Raw genomic sequence first — 13881 nt, forward strand, 5'->3', positions numbered from 1 at the left:
CAGAGGAGAGCGCCCCCCACTGACCCTGACGGCTTATGTACTGCCACTGCCTTCCCAACATTGGGGTCGCACATGAACATGGCAATAGGGCCCATCAAGACGCCAACTTTTTGCTGTATTTTGCCGCCCTCTTTGACAGCCAATGACATCACCAATCTTTTGGAAACAATGTAACAAGCAAGACAAGCTCCAGAATGATCAGATGGACACAATGTTACAGGATCCTCTGGGGCGGGCTCTCACCAAACAGGGACGGCCCCAGACTAACATGCCAAACCATTGGCTCCACCCCTAGTATTCACCATCCATCCCTGTCCATAGGAATTGGGGCAGATACATTTGCAGGTGCAATAGGAAGGGCATGGTGTGGCCCCGGGCCCTTCACCCGAAACCCAGGCTGTATGTCTTCCTGCAGGTCATGCACATGATTTCACACCCCCTGCTGGTTCAGTGTTTGCTGTGGTGAACTGTGGACAATGTAGTGATGAATTATAGGAGGTTGTCTAAGGACTGGATTCCCAGTAGCAACCAGCAGGATTGTGAATGCAGCTTTGGATGTGACTGGAGTATGATGGTAGGTGTTGCTGTCCCCTTTGTCTTGCAGAGGACGAGCTGTGGTTACATCCTGTGCACCGTGCTGTTGTCCGTGGCCGTTCTGCTGGCGGTCACAGTCACCGGAGCCGTCCTATTCATGAATCACTACCACGCCCCATCCACCGAACCGCCGCCGGTCATCACCACCAACATGGACGACCCCAACGCGCTGGTCACCATCGAGAGGGCAGACAGCTCCCACATCAATATATTCATCGACCCCAACTGCCCCGACCCGCTGCCGCGCCTGGACGGGTTACAGTCCTCCCTGATGTCCGCGCTGGCGGACCATGACTCGGAGATGAAGGCGGCGGTGGGCAAGGAGCGGGCACTGCTGGCGGGCCTGGCCGACCAGGTGTCACAGATGGTATCACAGGTGTCCCGGCAGCGGGCGGACTGGGAGAGCCTGCGGAAAGGCCAGAATGGACTGGTGTCTGAACTGGGGGCGCTGCAGAGCGAGCAGGGGAGACTCATACAGGTAACACACCCTCCACCCATGGCGGCCCTCAGCTCTGTTATGGGTCGTCACCCGGCTTTTTATATATATAATGTGAATGAAAATAAAGTGGGTGGAGCCTTTATGAAGGTAGGAGGGGCGTGGGATGTCAGGACAGGCGGAAATTACCATCCCCCACAGTCAAGCTTTATCACTAATGTCTTTAGTTCTGATGAATCCCGAAAAGTTTTTATTTGCAAATTTCTGAATAGTTTAAGCAGCAAAATCATGTAAGCCAAATTGTATCCCGGTGGTCAATGTCCCTTTAAGTGATGAGAAGCGGCAGGATCTGCTCGCTGGCGCCGCTTCATGCAGAACACATGGCTAAGCTGGCAGGCTGCACACCGTCATGCCAACCAGTGTCTGGCACAAGCTCTTAGTACAGTCTTCAGGACCAATGCCAAGTAAGGGCTTATCATTAAGGATTTTCAGTTAGACCTTGGGCAGCCAAGGACAAGGAAGGCACCCAGGGGGGCCCGGGGCCCCCATACAGGTTGGTGAAGTCTTTACAGGTGTGATGCTGCTGTCAGCTGCAGCAGGAATATGGGAAAAAAGTTGTTAGACACCAACCTGCACCTAGACGTTCATAGCGTGGATGGAGCTACTCAGGGGTGGAGTTTGGCACTCAAATTGTGTGTGGGCGGAACTATTCACTGGCATCAGTCATGAAGGCGGAGTCTGGTGCTGGTAGAGTATGTGGGTGGAAATAATACATCCCATGAGGGCGGAGCATGGCAGTGTGCAGAGGTGGAGCTTTTGATTAATACTGGTCATGAGGGCGGAGCATGGCAGTGTGCAGGGGTGGAGCTAATTGCTAACATTGTCATGAGGGTGGAGCATGGCAGTGTGCAGGGGTGGAGCTAATTACTAACATTGTAATGAGGGCGGAGCATGGCAGTGTGCAGGGGAGGAGCTAATTGCTAACATTGTCATGAGGGTGGAGCATGGCAGTGTGCAGGGGTGGAGCTAATTGCTAACATTGTCATGAGGGTAGAGGATGGCAGTGTGCAGGGGTGGAGCTAATTGCTAACATTGTTATGAGGGCGGAGCATGACAGTGTGCAGGGGTGGAGCTAATTACTGACCTTTGTTATGAGGGTGGAGCATGACAGTGTGCAGGGGTGGAGCTATTAACTGACATTTGTTATGAGGGTGGAGCATGGCAGTGTGCAGGGGTGGAGCTAATTGCTAACATTGTCATGAGGGTGGAGCATGGCAGTGTGCAGGGGTGGAGCTAATTGCTAACATTGTCATGAGGGTGGAGCATAGTAGTGTGCAGGGGTAGAGCTAATTGCTAACATTGTTATGAGGGCGGAGCATGACAGTGTGCAGGGGTGGAGCTATTAACTGATATTGGTCATGAGGGTGAAGCTAATTACTGACATTTGTTATGAGGGTGGAGCATGACAGTGTGCAGGGGTGGAGCTTTTAACTGACATTGGTCATGAGGGTGGAGCTTTGCACAGACACCATCATTGGGGTGGAGCTTGACAGTGATTGTCCTAGAGTTAGAGGGTGGAGCCTGCAGCCCACTAACGTCTTGTGGTGTGAATTAAGCATGCTGTTTTATGTACTGGGAATAGATGCCATGAATGGAACGCCAGACTTGCAGTGAAGACTGACACACAGGGCAGGCAGTAGATGAGAAGGGGAGAATGCAGAATTCCTCACGCCCTCATGTCCTATTTGTTCCCTTCCTCCTCAAGCTTCTGTCTGAAGGTCACAGTCACGTGGCGCAGCTGGTCAGTTCCGTGAGTGAAGTTCTAGACTCGGTCCATGGAAAATCCCGTGGGAAGGGAGATCTCGTCCGGTCGCCACCGAAGAGCTCCAGATCCCGTGGCTGCACCAATGGTGAGACCTCCTTTATGCTTCCATACTCGGGGGTCTACAGACTCCAGCACAGATGGGGACCTATAGCGCAGTTCATCCTGAGCTTCCTGGTGCATGAACAGAGCTGCAGTGAAGACAGTGTAGCAATAGGGAGGTGACGGCAAGGATGCAGCGACTCCCTTATCACGTATGCTGTAAGCTGTGGTTGTGCGGTGTGCGCCCGGTTGTATCCTTCCGTGGCTCATGTTGTAGATGAGAGCGCAGCCATAAACTGCGACTCCGAGTAGTTCTGCCATCTTGACAGCATCATAAATCTTGGCGGGGAGTCCTGCGCGGCGCTGTAGCTTTTCCCAGGGACTTTTGTTATGAGTTAATCTGCGCATTTGACCAGGCAGAGAATTATCCGGCCTCTGAGATGACGAACTCGCTTTCTGCCTGGCACGGTATAACGCCGCCCCTTTACCCGCAGGTTCCAAGCCGCGCGACTGCTATGACATCTTCATGAGCGGGCAGCAGGAGGACGGCGTCTATTCCATCTTCCCCATTCACTATCCCACCGGATTCCAGGTCTACTGCGACATGACGACGGACGGAGGGGGCTGGACGGTGAGTCTCAAACATTTCTTTTAGGGGGCGAGTTACTTAATTTATTTTACTCCAGTCACACCCAAAGCTGCAGTCACAGTTCCGCTGTACTCCAGTTATATCCTGAGCTGCATTCATAATCACAACTAAGCTAGAACAAATGTGTAACTGCACAGAGTGCCAGGGGTAACCAGCAGGATTTCACTGCAGCTCTGGGTGTGACTGGAGTAGAAGGCATATTATGTAAATCATGATCAGTAAGTAAAGAATCCACAAAAGTCATTCAACGTGATATGTATACACTAAACACAGTATATAATATTCTTATACTGACCACAATAAAGTGCGCGTCCTCAAGGCTGAACTAGGGGGCGCTGTTATGGGCCAAACAGGAGGTAAGTAGTCGTCAGCTCAACAGCTTCGACCAAGACTCAAGATTCTTCCAGTCTCTAAACTAAAAGGGCTGCTAAAAGTGTTATATGACCTATTTTAGCTGTATAGATCAGCTCAAAGGATCCTCATGGGAGGGGCAAGTTTTTTTCCAGCCTACTAATTGGCTGCCATCTTTAATAGGGTAACCAGTAGACCCCCTTAATGTACAGGTGCCAATAGTGATGTCAGGTTTTTGGATCATGTAGTGATAATGATTGCTTATAACTAGCAGTCATTGATAAGCCCCGCCCCCGAGTAAATCTGCCCCACCCCAGCATTAACTCTTAGTGGCTTCTGGACAAGTCTCCTGTTCCTCTATGGCTGAAAGCCAACCGTTTACACGACGTGGGGCCTAATCCGGCACCATCTTAGAGTTTACAGGAGGATTACAGCTCGCTCCATCTTAACCGCTCGCCGTTTCGTTTACGCCCCCACGGAACGCACCGCCATCCCAAATCGTAGGATTGACCTATATTATCCTAATGGTGAAAAACAGGTCATAGTCATGGCCCCTGATGTGAGATCAGTTCAGACTGCGCCTGTCTTCAAAATGTTGACAGATTCCAAGAGCCCGGCCAGCAGAGCTGTAAATGCAGCTTTGGATGTGACTAGAGTAGACTGCAGGGTGTAGCTCCTGATTAGTGTAACGCAGATAGAACAAAGCCAGTGGGGATGGGCCCTACTGCAGGTATAACACGGGGCCCGAGGGACCTTCTTGCAAACTTCCAAAAGTTTTTTCGTACCCTGTGACTTTTCCCTTACCAGGGGTAACGTTCAGCGGATATGGATTGTGCTGCTCTTTGGCGCAGTAGGGGTTAACGCCCTGGGACAGCGAGGCCGGGTTCATGTCCGTTGGCGGCTCAGGAGCGTATGAATATTTTAGCGCCACGGTCCTCGGACCATCTTATTTTGCTGCAGGGGACGATTCATATTTAATGAGGAGCACAGAGACAAGCGTGATCCTGCGCCGTCCCCTCGCCCGCCGCGACCGATCACATCAAACGCCAACCTGAGTCAAATCCCCGCCGGCCCCACGCAGTGCCTTCGTCTCAACCTCTCTCACTTCCCAGGGGCTCCTATAGAGAGCGCGAACAGCTCCGATGATGTCATCAGACTCTTCTAATCTCATAGGTGCACAGATCTGCAAATACAAATCAGGGCGGAGCCTGCAATGTGTCTAATTAGCGGTTGGAGTTGCCCTTTAAGTGCCACTCTTGCCCCGCTTACCCTCGTCTTCCCTGTTACGCACCCTCAGCGCGCCCTACTTCAGCCGCACAAGGTCGGATCAGATTAAGCAGGGCTTTCCTCCCGCCGCCTCCATCCTCGGACACCTGTGCGATTGATCGCCTCCCACCCGCCCGCACAAAGCCGCGACAGTCTGCAGGGACGCGGCCAGTGCCGATGTCAGACACATTAAAGTGCCATAAACCTTTAACCCTTTCAGCTCCCAACACGTAATCTCCATTGTCCCCGGTGCTAAACACATAGCGCAGCATCTGATAAATCAAAAGAACGACCCTGTTCGCCGCCGCCGCTGCCGCCAGATTGCTTTCTCTGACGGATGGAAGAGTCTCTTTGCTTCGAGAAATCTTTGATACATAATTCCCTGCGTACTTTTTATAGATTAATCCAGCAGAGTGTGGCGCCCGGGGGAGCGGGGACGATGCGTGACAAATACAGACCGCTCGTAACAGGCTGCCGCGCGACGCTTATCCCGTCATGTGATCTATTATATGCTTTGTCCTCGCCGTCCATGCTTCTGAAGTCTTATTAAAGTCACCCAGGGCCGCAGATAGATACCAGGCGGCAGCTACTGTTCTATGTTATCAGCCATTCTGAAGCACCCAGGGGAGTACAACCCCCATCCTTCACCTTTATCTTAAAGTGTTTAATAAACTAATGACTAATCAGCTCAGTAGTCACCTTAGGGAGGTGGAGCGTGCCTCATGCCTCTTGTTAAATGCGACTGTCTCTTTCCTTCCAGGTGTTCCAGAGACGAGAGGACGGATCCGTGAATTTCTTCCGTGGGTGGGAGCAGTACAGGGATGGATTTGGAAAGCTGACGGAGGAACATTGGCTCGGTAAGGATCAACGATGCATCGCATCCAACCCTCACCTCTGACCATCGGCAATAGCTAAAGGGACGGGAACACTAAAGAAGTTATAATGGCGTGGAACGGCCGATACCAGTCGCATATGTGGATGGGCATGGCTGATAACAGAGAGCAATAGACTGTATTCTCCTGTCCTACAGTCATCCTCTCCCCTGAAATGGCTGATAACAGAGAGCAATAGACTGTATTCTCCTGTCCTACAGTCATCCTCTCCCCTGAAATGGCTGATAACAGGGGGCAATAGACTGTATTCTCCTGTCCTACAGTCATCCTCTTCCCTGAAATGGCTGATAACAGGGAGCAATAGACTGTATTCTCCTGTCCTACAGTCATCCTCTTCCCTGAAATGGCTGATAACAGGAGGCAATAGACTGTATTCTCCTGTCCTACAGTCATCCTCTCCCCTGAAATGGCTGATAACAGAGAGCAATAGACTGTATTCTCCTGTCCTACAGTCATCCTCTCCCCTGAAATGGCTGATAACAGGGGGCAATAGACTGTATTCTCCTGTCCTACAGTCACCCTCTCCCCTGAAATGGCTGATAACAGAGAGCAATAGACTGTATTCTCCTGTCCTACAGTCATCCTCTCCCCTGAAATGGCTGATAACAGGGGGCAATAGACTGTATTCTCCTGTCCTACAGTCATCCCCTCCCCTGAAATGGCTGATAACAGAGAGCAATAGACTGTATTCTCCTGTCCTACAGTCATCCTCTCCCCTGAAATGGCTGATAACAGGGAGCAATAGACTGTATTCTCCTGTCCTACAGTCATCCCCTCCCCTGAAATGGCTGATAACAGAGAGCAATAGACTGTATTCTCCTGTCCTACAGTCATCCTCTCCCCTGAAATGGCTGATAACAGGGGGCAATAGACTGTATTCTCCTGTCCTACAGTCATCCCCTCCCCTGAAATGGCTGATAACAGAGAGCAATAGACTGTATTCTCCTGTCCTACAGTCATCCTCCCCCCCTGAAATGGCTGATAACAGGGAGCAATAGACTGTATTCTCCTGTCCTACAGTCATCCTCCCCCCTGAAATGGCTGATAACAGAGAGCAATAGACTGTATTCTCCTGTCCTACAGTCATCCTCTCCCCCGAAATGGCTGATAACAGGGGGCAATAGACTGTATTCTCCTGTCCTACAGTCATCCTCTCCGCTGAAATGGCTGATAACAGGGGGCAATAGACTGTATTCTCCTGTCCTACAGTCATCCTCTCCCCTGAAATGGCTGATAACAGGGAGCAATAGACTGTATTCTCCTGTCCTACAGTCATCCTCTCCCCTGAAATGGCTGATAACAGGGGGCAATAGACTGTATTCTCCTGTCCTACAGTCATCCTCTCCCCTGAAATGGCTGATAACAGGGGCAATAGACTGTATTCTCCTGTCCTACAGTCATCCTCTCCCCTGAAATGGCTGATAACAGGGGGCAATAGACTGTATTCTCCTGTCCTACAGTCATCCTCTCCCCTGAAATGGCTGATAACAGGGGGCAATAGACTGTATTCTCCTGTCCTACAGTCATCCTCTCCCCTGAAATGGCTGATAACAGGGGGCAATAGACTGTATTCTCCTGTCCTACAGTCATCCTCTCCCCTGAAATGGCTGATAACAGGGAGCAATAGACTGTATTCTCCTGTCCTACAGTCATCCTCTCCCCTGAAATGGCTGATAACAGGGGGCAATAGACTGTATTCTCCTGTCCTACAGTCATCCCTCTCCCCTGAAATGGCTGATAACAGAGAGCAATAGACTGTATTCTCCTGTCCTACAGTCATCCTCTCCCCTGAAATGGCTGATAACAGGGGTAATAGATTGTATTCTCCTGTCCTACAGTCATCCTCTCCCCCTGAAATGGCTGATAACAGGGGGCAATAGACTGTATTCTCCTGTCCTACAGTCATCCTCTCCCCTGAAATGGCTGATAACAGGGGGCAATAGACTGTATTCTCCTGTCCTACAGTCATCCTCTCCCCCTGAAATGGCTGATAACAGGGGCAATAGACTGTATTCTCCTGTCCTACAGTCATCCTCTCCCCCCTGAAATGGCTGATAACAGGGGGCAATAGACTGTATTCTCCTGTCCTACAGTCATCCTCTCCCCTGAAATGGCTGATAACAGGGGGCAATAGACTGTATTCTCCTGTCCTACAGTCATCCTCTCCCCTGAAATGGCTGATAACAGGGGGCAATAGACTGTATTCTCCTGTCCTACAGTCATCCTCTCCCCTGAAATGGCTGATAACAGGGGGCAATAGACTGTATTCTCCTGTCCTACAGTCATCCTCTCCTCTGAAATGGCTGATAACAGAGAGCAATAGACTGTATTCTCCTGTCCTACAGTCATCCTCTCCCCTGAAATGGCTGATAACAGGGAGCAATAGACTGTATTCTCCTGTCCTACAGTCATCCTCTCCTCTGAAACGGCTGATAACAGGGGGCAATAGACTGTATTCTCCTGTCCTACAGTCATCCTCTCCCCTGACATGGCTGATAACAGGGGGCAATAGACTGTATTCTCCTGTCCTACAGTCATCCTCTCCCCTGAAATGGCTGATAACAGGAGGCAATAGACTGTATTCTCCTGTCCTACAGTCATCCTCTCCCCTGAAATGGCTGATAACAGGGGGCAATAGATTGTATTCTCCTGTCCTACAGTCATCCTCTCCCCTGAAATGGCTGATAACAGGGGGCAATAGACTGTATTCTCCTGTCCTACAGTCATCCTCTCCCCTGAAATGGCTGATAACAGGGGGCAATAGACTGTATTCTCCTGTCCTACAGTCATCCTCTCCCCTGAAATGGCTGATAACAGGGAGCAATAGATTGTATTCTCCTGTCCTACAGTCATCCTCTCCCTGAAATGGCTGATAACAGGGGGCAATAGACTGTATTCTCCTGTCCTACAGTCATCCTCTGCCCTGAAATGGCTGATAACAGGGGGCAATAGACTGTATTCTCCTGTCCTACAGTCATCCTCTCCTCTGAAATGGCTGATAACAGGGGGCAATAGACTGTATTCTCCTGTCCTACAGTCATCCTCCCCCCTGAAATGGCTGATAACAGGGGGCAATAGACTGTATTCTCCTGTCCTACAGTCATCCTCTCCCCTGAAATGGCTGATAACAGGGGGCAATAGACTGTATTCTCCTGTCCTACAGTCATCCTCTCCCCTGAAATGGCTGATAACAGGGGGCAATAGACTGTATTCTCCTGTCCTACAGTCGTCCTCTCCCCTGAAATGGCTGATAACAGGGGGCAATAGACTGTATTCTCCTGTCCTACAGTCATCCTCCCCCCTGAAATGGCTGATAACAGGGGGCAATAGACTGTATTCTTCTGTCCTACAGTCATCCTCTCCCCTGAAATGGCTGATAACAGGGGGCAATAGACTGTATTCTCCTGTCCTACAGTCATCCTCTCTCTGCCCATTGCCATGCCCTCTGTGCGCCCATCAATCTCTTCTCGCCCTCCACCATCCATAGTGACAGGAGACAAGCAGCTGTTTCGGGGCGGCACCATTGTTGGCCGCTGATCTGCCGGCTCTGGGATTTCTCCGCTAACCTCTCTGGACCCTGTAAAAGAATCTTAATTGAAATCAGTAACAGGGGGATGGGGGCCGTGGGCGGGAGGGCACCTCAATTTACATTCCGCGTTCACCTGATGTCCTCATTAAGATGGGGAAAATGGAGTCCGACCCTCGCGCTGGGACTTTTGTGCAGACAGCGACGGCCGCAGAATGAGAACATCTTCCAGGAACCTGCAGAAGTTACACAGAGCAGAAGCTTCCAGAAGAGAGAAAACCCACTGCACTGGTTCCTGAGTCAGGAATAGAATGCCAGAGCTTCAGTGTAGACTGATGTGAGAGCAGGGAACTGTAAATGTTCTGAAATACTTCTTTCAGTAGTATTAACCCTATCTCAGGTTGACTTATAGCCCGGGTTTACTCTCTGGCTTGTGAACAGAATGCCAAAAGTTCAATGTAGACTGGCACACATGCAGGGCAATAGATGAGGGAGTAAATATACTGGAATACTCCTTTATTATCCCTAACTGGGATGGATTTTTAGTGCTAATTCACTCTCGGACTCATGAATAGAATGCCAGAATTTCAGTGTAGACTGACACACATGCAATGCAGTTGAATAGAGAGTAGGGGGATATAAAGCTAATCTCATTTTTAGTCTGTGGGCCCTCTATTGGTGGTGTAATGGTTTTGCCATTGACTAACGCCTTGCTCCTTCCACCCTAGGTCTCCAGCGGCTCCACTTGTTGACCATGCAGACACATTACCAGCTCCGCATTGACTTGACAGACTTTGAGAACTCCACGGCCTATGCCCAGTACAACACGTTTGGCATTGGCCTGTACTCCGTGAACCCAGAAGACGACGGCTACCCGCTCACGGTGTCAGACTACTCTGGAACGGCAGGTGAGTCCTCCATAAGTGGTCAGACCACCCACCAAGAGACATTCCTCCATTGACTCCATGCTCATTGTCTCCTCAGGAGATTCCTTGGGTAAACACACGGGGATGAAATTCACCACCAAGGACTTGGACAACGACCACTCTGAGAACAACTGCGCAAGCTTCTACCATGGGGCCTGGTGGTACCGCAATTGCCACACCTCCAACCTGAATGGGCAGTACCTCCGTGGGCATCACGCCTCCTATGCCGACGGTATCGAGTGGTCGTCTTGGACTGGCTGGCAGTATTCCCTCAAGTTCACAGAGATGAAGATCCGTCCTCACCGAGAAGACAAGTGATGGCCTCTTCTTTGGACTTGATATACTAGGACTTTTGTTCCATTTTTTACTGGGGGTTATGGACTTATCCAATTTTTTTGGGTGGGGGGCACTTTTTTTGGGCAGCCAGAACTTTCCAACACTGGCCTCCATTTCCTTTCCAAAGAGTTGTGGTTGGAGGATCTCCTTGGCCATCTCCTTAGGATGGACTTTCTGCCATGAGAGACCTTCAAGGCTTCTTCCATGTTGAATAATGTTGACCCAACTTGACTCCTATGTGCACAAACCACTCTCTTCAACGTCCTAGGTGCAATGTTCTTTGATATTGTCAGTAGTCTGAATGACTCCTTGTGCGTGGTTCTGGCATCTCCTGACTGTGGATCCTTAGCTAAATATCTCCTTTGACTTTGTGGATCCTTTGATGGACATCTCCTCTAGCGTTGACCTTGGTGATAACCCCTGATTCATCACCTCTGCACTGTCAATATTCTTTTACGTTGTCTTTGCCTCCAACACTTGCACAAGATAACTTTTTGAATCTGAAATTGAGACGTTGGAACGGGTCCAACTAGGACATCCAAAGAACTGAAAATTGGGATTGGTTTGGTAGAGACCAGGAAGCCATTGGGGCCAAAACATAGAGTTAAAAATGTTTCAAGTTTACAAAGTTGACTGACACTTTTCAATACTGTCTCTGTTGGTGAGGAACTGGGTGGCTTGACGTGGTACCCATCAATATAAGAAGGCTACAAGGACAATTGAGAATCTTTGTCGAGTTCTCTTCAAGACAAGCCCTTAATTGAAATGGACGGTAGACCTTCTCGAGCCCGAGAATCCTCATCCTCCTGGCTTTGGCCTATCAGCAGCACTGACAGAGACCAGTCACTTCCCATCATCATCATCATCAGGGCTTTGAGATGTTTTTGCTTCTCCATCTCCTAGGAGGACATTAGGAAGTCGAAGCCTACAGCTGGACCAGCACAGGCTCAGTTACCAAAGACAGGACACAATTTACATAGCTAAACCTTAGCCGCCTTCCCTCCGCTACGTTCATTCGCCAGATGATGAGTTGGACGTGTAGACAAAAAAAAACATCACATAAAGCAACCCTGGTGTCTCTGCGTCAGATAGCTGCTCCTTTGGGAAAAATCTGTTATATTTCTGGGACTTCAGTAAAGCCATGGATGTCTCACTGTCCTCACGACTGCACCGCAGGTAACGAGCAGGATCCGCGCCGCCGTCCTTCACGTCTTCTGCTCGGTGGCGGCCGATGTTGTAAACAAGTGTTGTGTAAATTAGAGGAACCCGAGCAGATTTCACCTGGGGCTTAATGGAGTGCGACCTTCTCCGGTTGGTTAAGCCCAAAGAGTCGCATTAACCACTTCTCATTAAGACCCCCTCCCCCCCTCACCCCACTCTGGCGTCGGAGAAAGTCCCCCCCCCCCCCCAAATCCTGACAAGGGAAGTAATTAGATTTCAATGTCTTGTTTAAATGAGCGTGAAGATGTATGAGGCGCCAGAACTCAGCGCGAGCACCTAAATGAGAGTCCACTGCTACGCATGGCAGCTCGGGGGCTACGACGAGGATGGTGGCTGCGGAGGAGAGTGAGGGGCTGCGGAGGAGAGTGAGGGGCTGCGGAGGAGAGTGAGGGGCTGCGGAGGAGAGTGAGGGGCTGCAGAGGAGAGTGAGGGGCTGCGGAGGAGTGCGAGGGGCTTTAGATTAGAGTGAGTGGCAACGGAGGAGAGTGAGTGGCAACGGAGGAGAGTAAGTGGCAGCGGAGGAGAGTGAGGGGCTGCGGACGAGTGTGCGGGGCTGCGGATGAGAGTGAGGGGCTGCGGACAAGTGTGCGGGGCTGCGGACGAGAGTGAGGGGCTGCGGACGAGAGTGAGGGGCTGCGGACGAGAGTGAGGGTCTACGGACGAGAGTGAGGGGGCTGCGGACGAGAGTGAGGGGCTGCGGACGAGAGTGAGGGTCTGCGGACGAGAGTGAGGGGCTGCGGACAAGTGTGCGGGGCTGCGGACGAGAGTGAGGGGCTGCGGACGAGAGTGAGGGGCTACGGACGAGAGTGAGGGGCTGCGGACGAGAGTGAGGGTCTACGGACGAGAGTGAGGGTCTGCGGATGAGAGTGAGGGTCTGCGGACAAGTGTGCGGGGCTGCGGACGAGAGTGAGGGGCTGCGGACGAGAGTGAGGGGCTGCGGACGAGAGTGAGGGGCTACGGACGAGAGTGAGGGGCTGCGGACGAGAGTGAGGGGCTGTGGATTAGACCGTGGTGCTACAATTGGGGTTGGGGTGCTTGGATGACAGTGGGGTGCTACACATGGCATTTATTAGGGGTCATAGATGACAATGAGGGGCCACAAATGACAGTGAGGGGCTATGAATGAGGTCAGAGAGACTACGAATAAAGTCGTGGACTAGAAATGAAGTCGGGGGCTACAAATCAGATTGGGGGGGCTAAAGATGAGTATACGGCTACAGAGGAGCTATGAATGAGGTCAAAGGGGCTACAGATAAGAATGGGGGCCACAAATCATAGTGGGGGTCTATGAATGAGGTCAGTGGGCTACAAATGAGAGTAGGGGGGCTACATAATTCTGGAGAGGGTGGGTTTATGGTACATGGGGTTGAGAGAGAATTAAGATGCAGATGGAAGGAGGGAGACAGATGGAGCAGAGAGACCAAGACGAGACGTACGGGGGAACAGACGCAGATGGAGGAGGATGAGAGCGATAATGAACAGAGTCAGAGCCGGAGAGACAGAGACCGAGGAGGGCGCGGCGCCCGCCACCGTCTGCACTCATCCTTCAGGATTCTGCAGGTGGAGCAGCAAGTAATCGATGGCAAACCCTAGAATGGTGCAAGTAAGACTACATGCACACGACAGTGAAAAACGGATTTAAAAAAATAGAGCATGTTCGATCTTGTCCGTTTTTCGCTGACAGACTGCCCCCCATACAACTGAATGGGTTCGTTTTTAAGGTCTGTTTCTCAGAAAGGCATCAGGGAAGTTTTTCCACTGTCGTGTGCATGTAGCCTAATGCCAGCGAAGATGGGGCCAAGGTCTAGAGATGGGAGCG

The 13881-nt window shown here is 51.0% G+C and overlaps 1 protein-coding gene across 1 annotated transcript; it reads left to right on the plus strand.

Moving 5' to 3' along the window:
- The first annotated feature begins 484 nt into the window (after positions 1-484).
- Positions 485-10823, plus strand: FIBCD1 (fibrinogen C domain containing 1). The gene is made up of 6 exons (XM_044274040.1): positions 485-1072; positions 2796-2940; positions 3389-3525; positions 5921-6017; positions 10308-10487; positions 10564-10823. The coding sequence occupies exons 1-6, from the start codon at positions 485-487 to the stop codon at positions 10821-10823; spliced, it is 1407 nt and encodes a 468-aa protein (XP_044129975.1).
- Positions 10824-13881: the final 3058 nt, after the last annotated feature.

Source organism: Bufo gargarizans, unplaced genomic scaffold (assembly GCF_014858855.1).
Source record: "Bufo gargarizans isolate SCDJY-AF-19 unplaced genomic scaffold, ASM1485885v1 original_scaffold_1414_pilon, whole genome shotgun sequence".
Classification (NCBI taxonomy): domain Eukaryota; kingdom Metazoa; phylum Chordata; class Amphibia; order Anura; family Bufonidae; genus Bufo; species Bufo gargarizans.

Excerpts from the sequence above, each read along its gene's own strand:
- FIBCD1 (XM_044274040.1), top strand. The coding sequence starts at position 485 with ATGAATTATAGGAGGTTGTCTAAGGACTGGATTCCCAGTAGCAACCAG. Across the intron at positions 1,073-2,795 it reads AGCAGGGGAGACTCATACAG|CTTCTGTCTGAAGGTCACAG; the intron begins GTAACACACCCT and ends TTCCTCCTCAAG. Across the intron at positions 10,488-10,563 it reads AGACTACTCTGGAACGGCAG|GAGATTCCTTGGGTAAACAC; the intron begins GTGAGTCCTCCA and ends TTGTCTCCTCAG.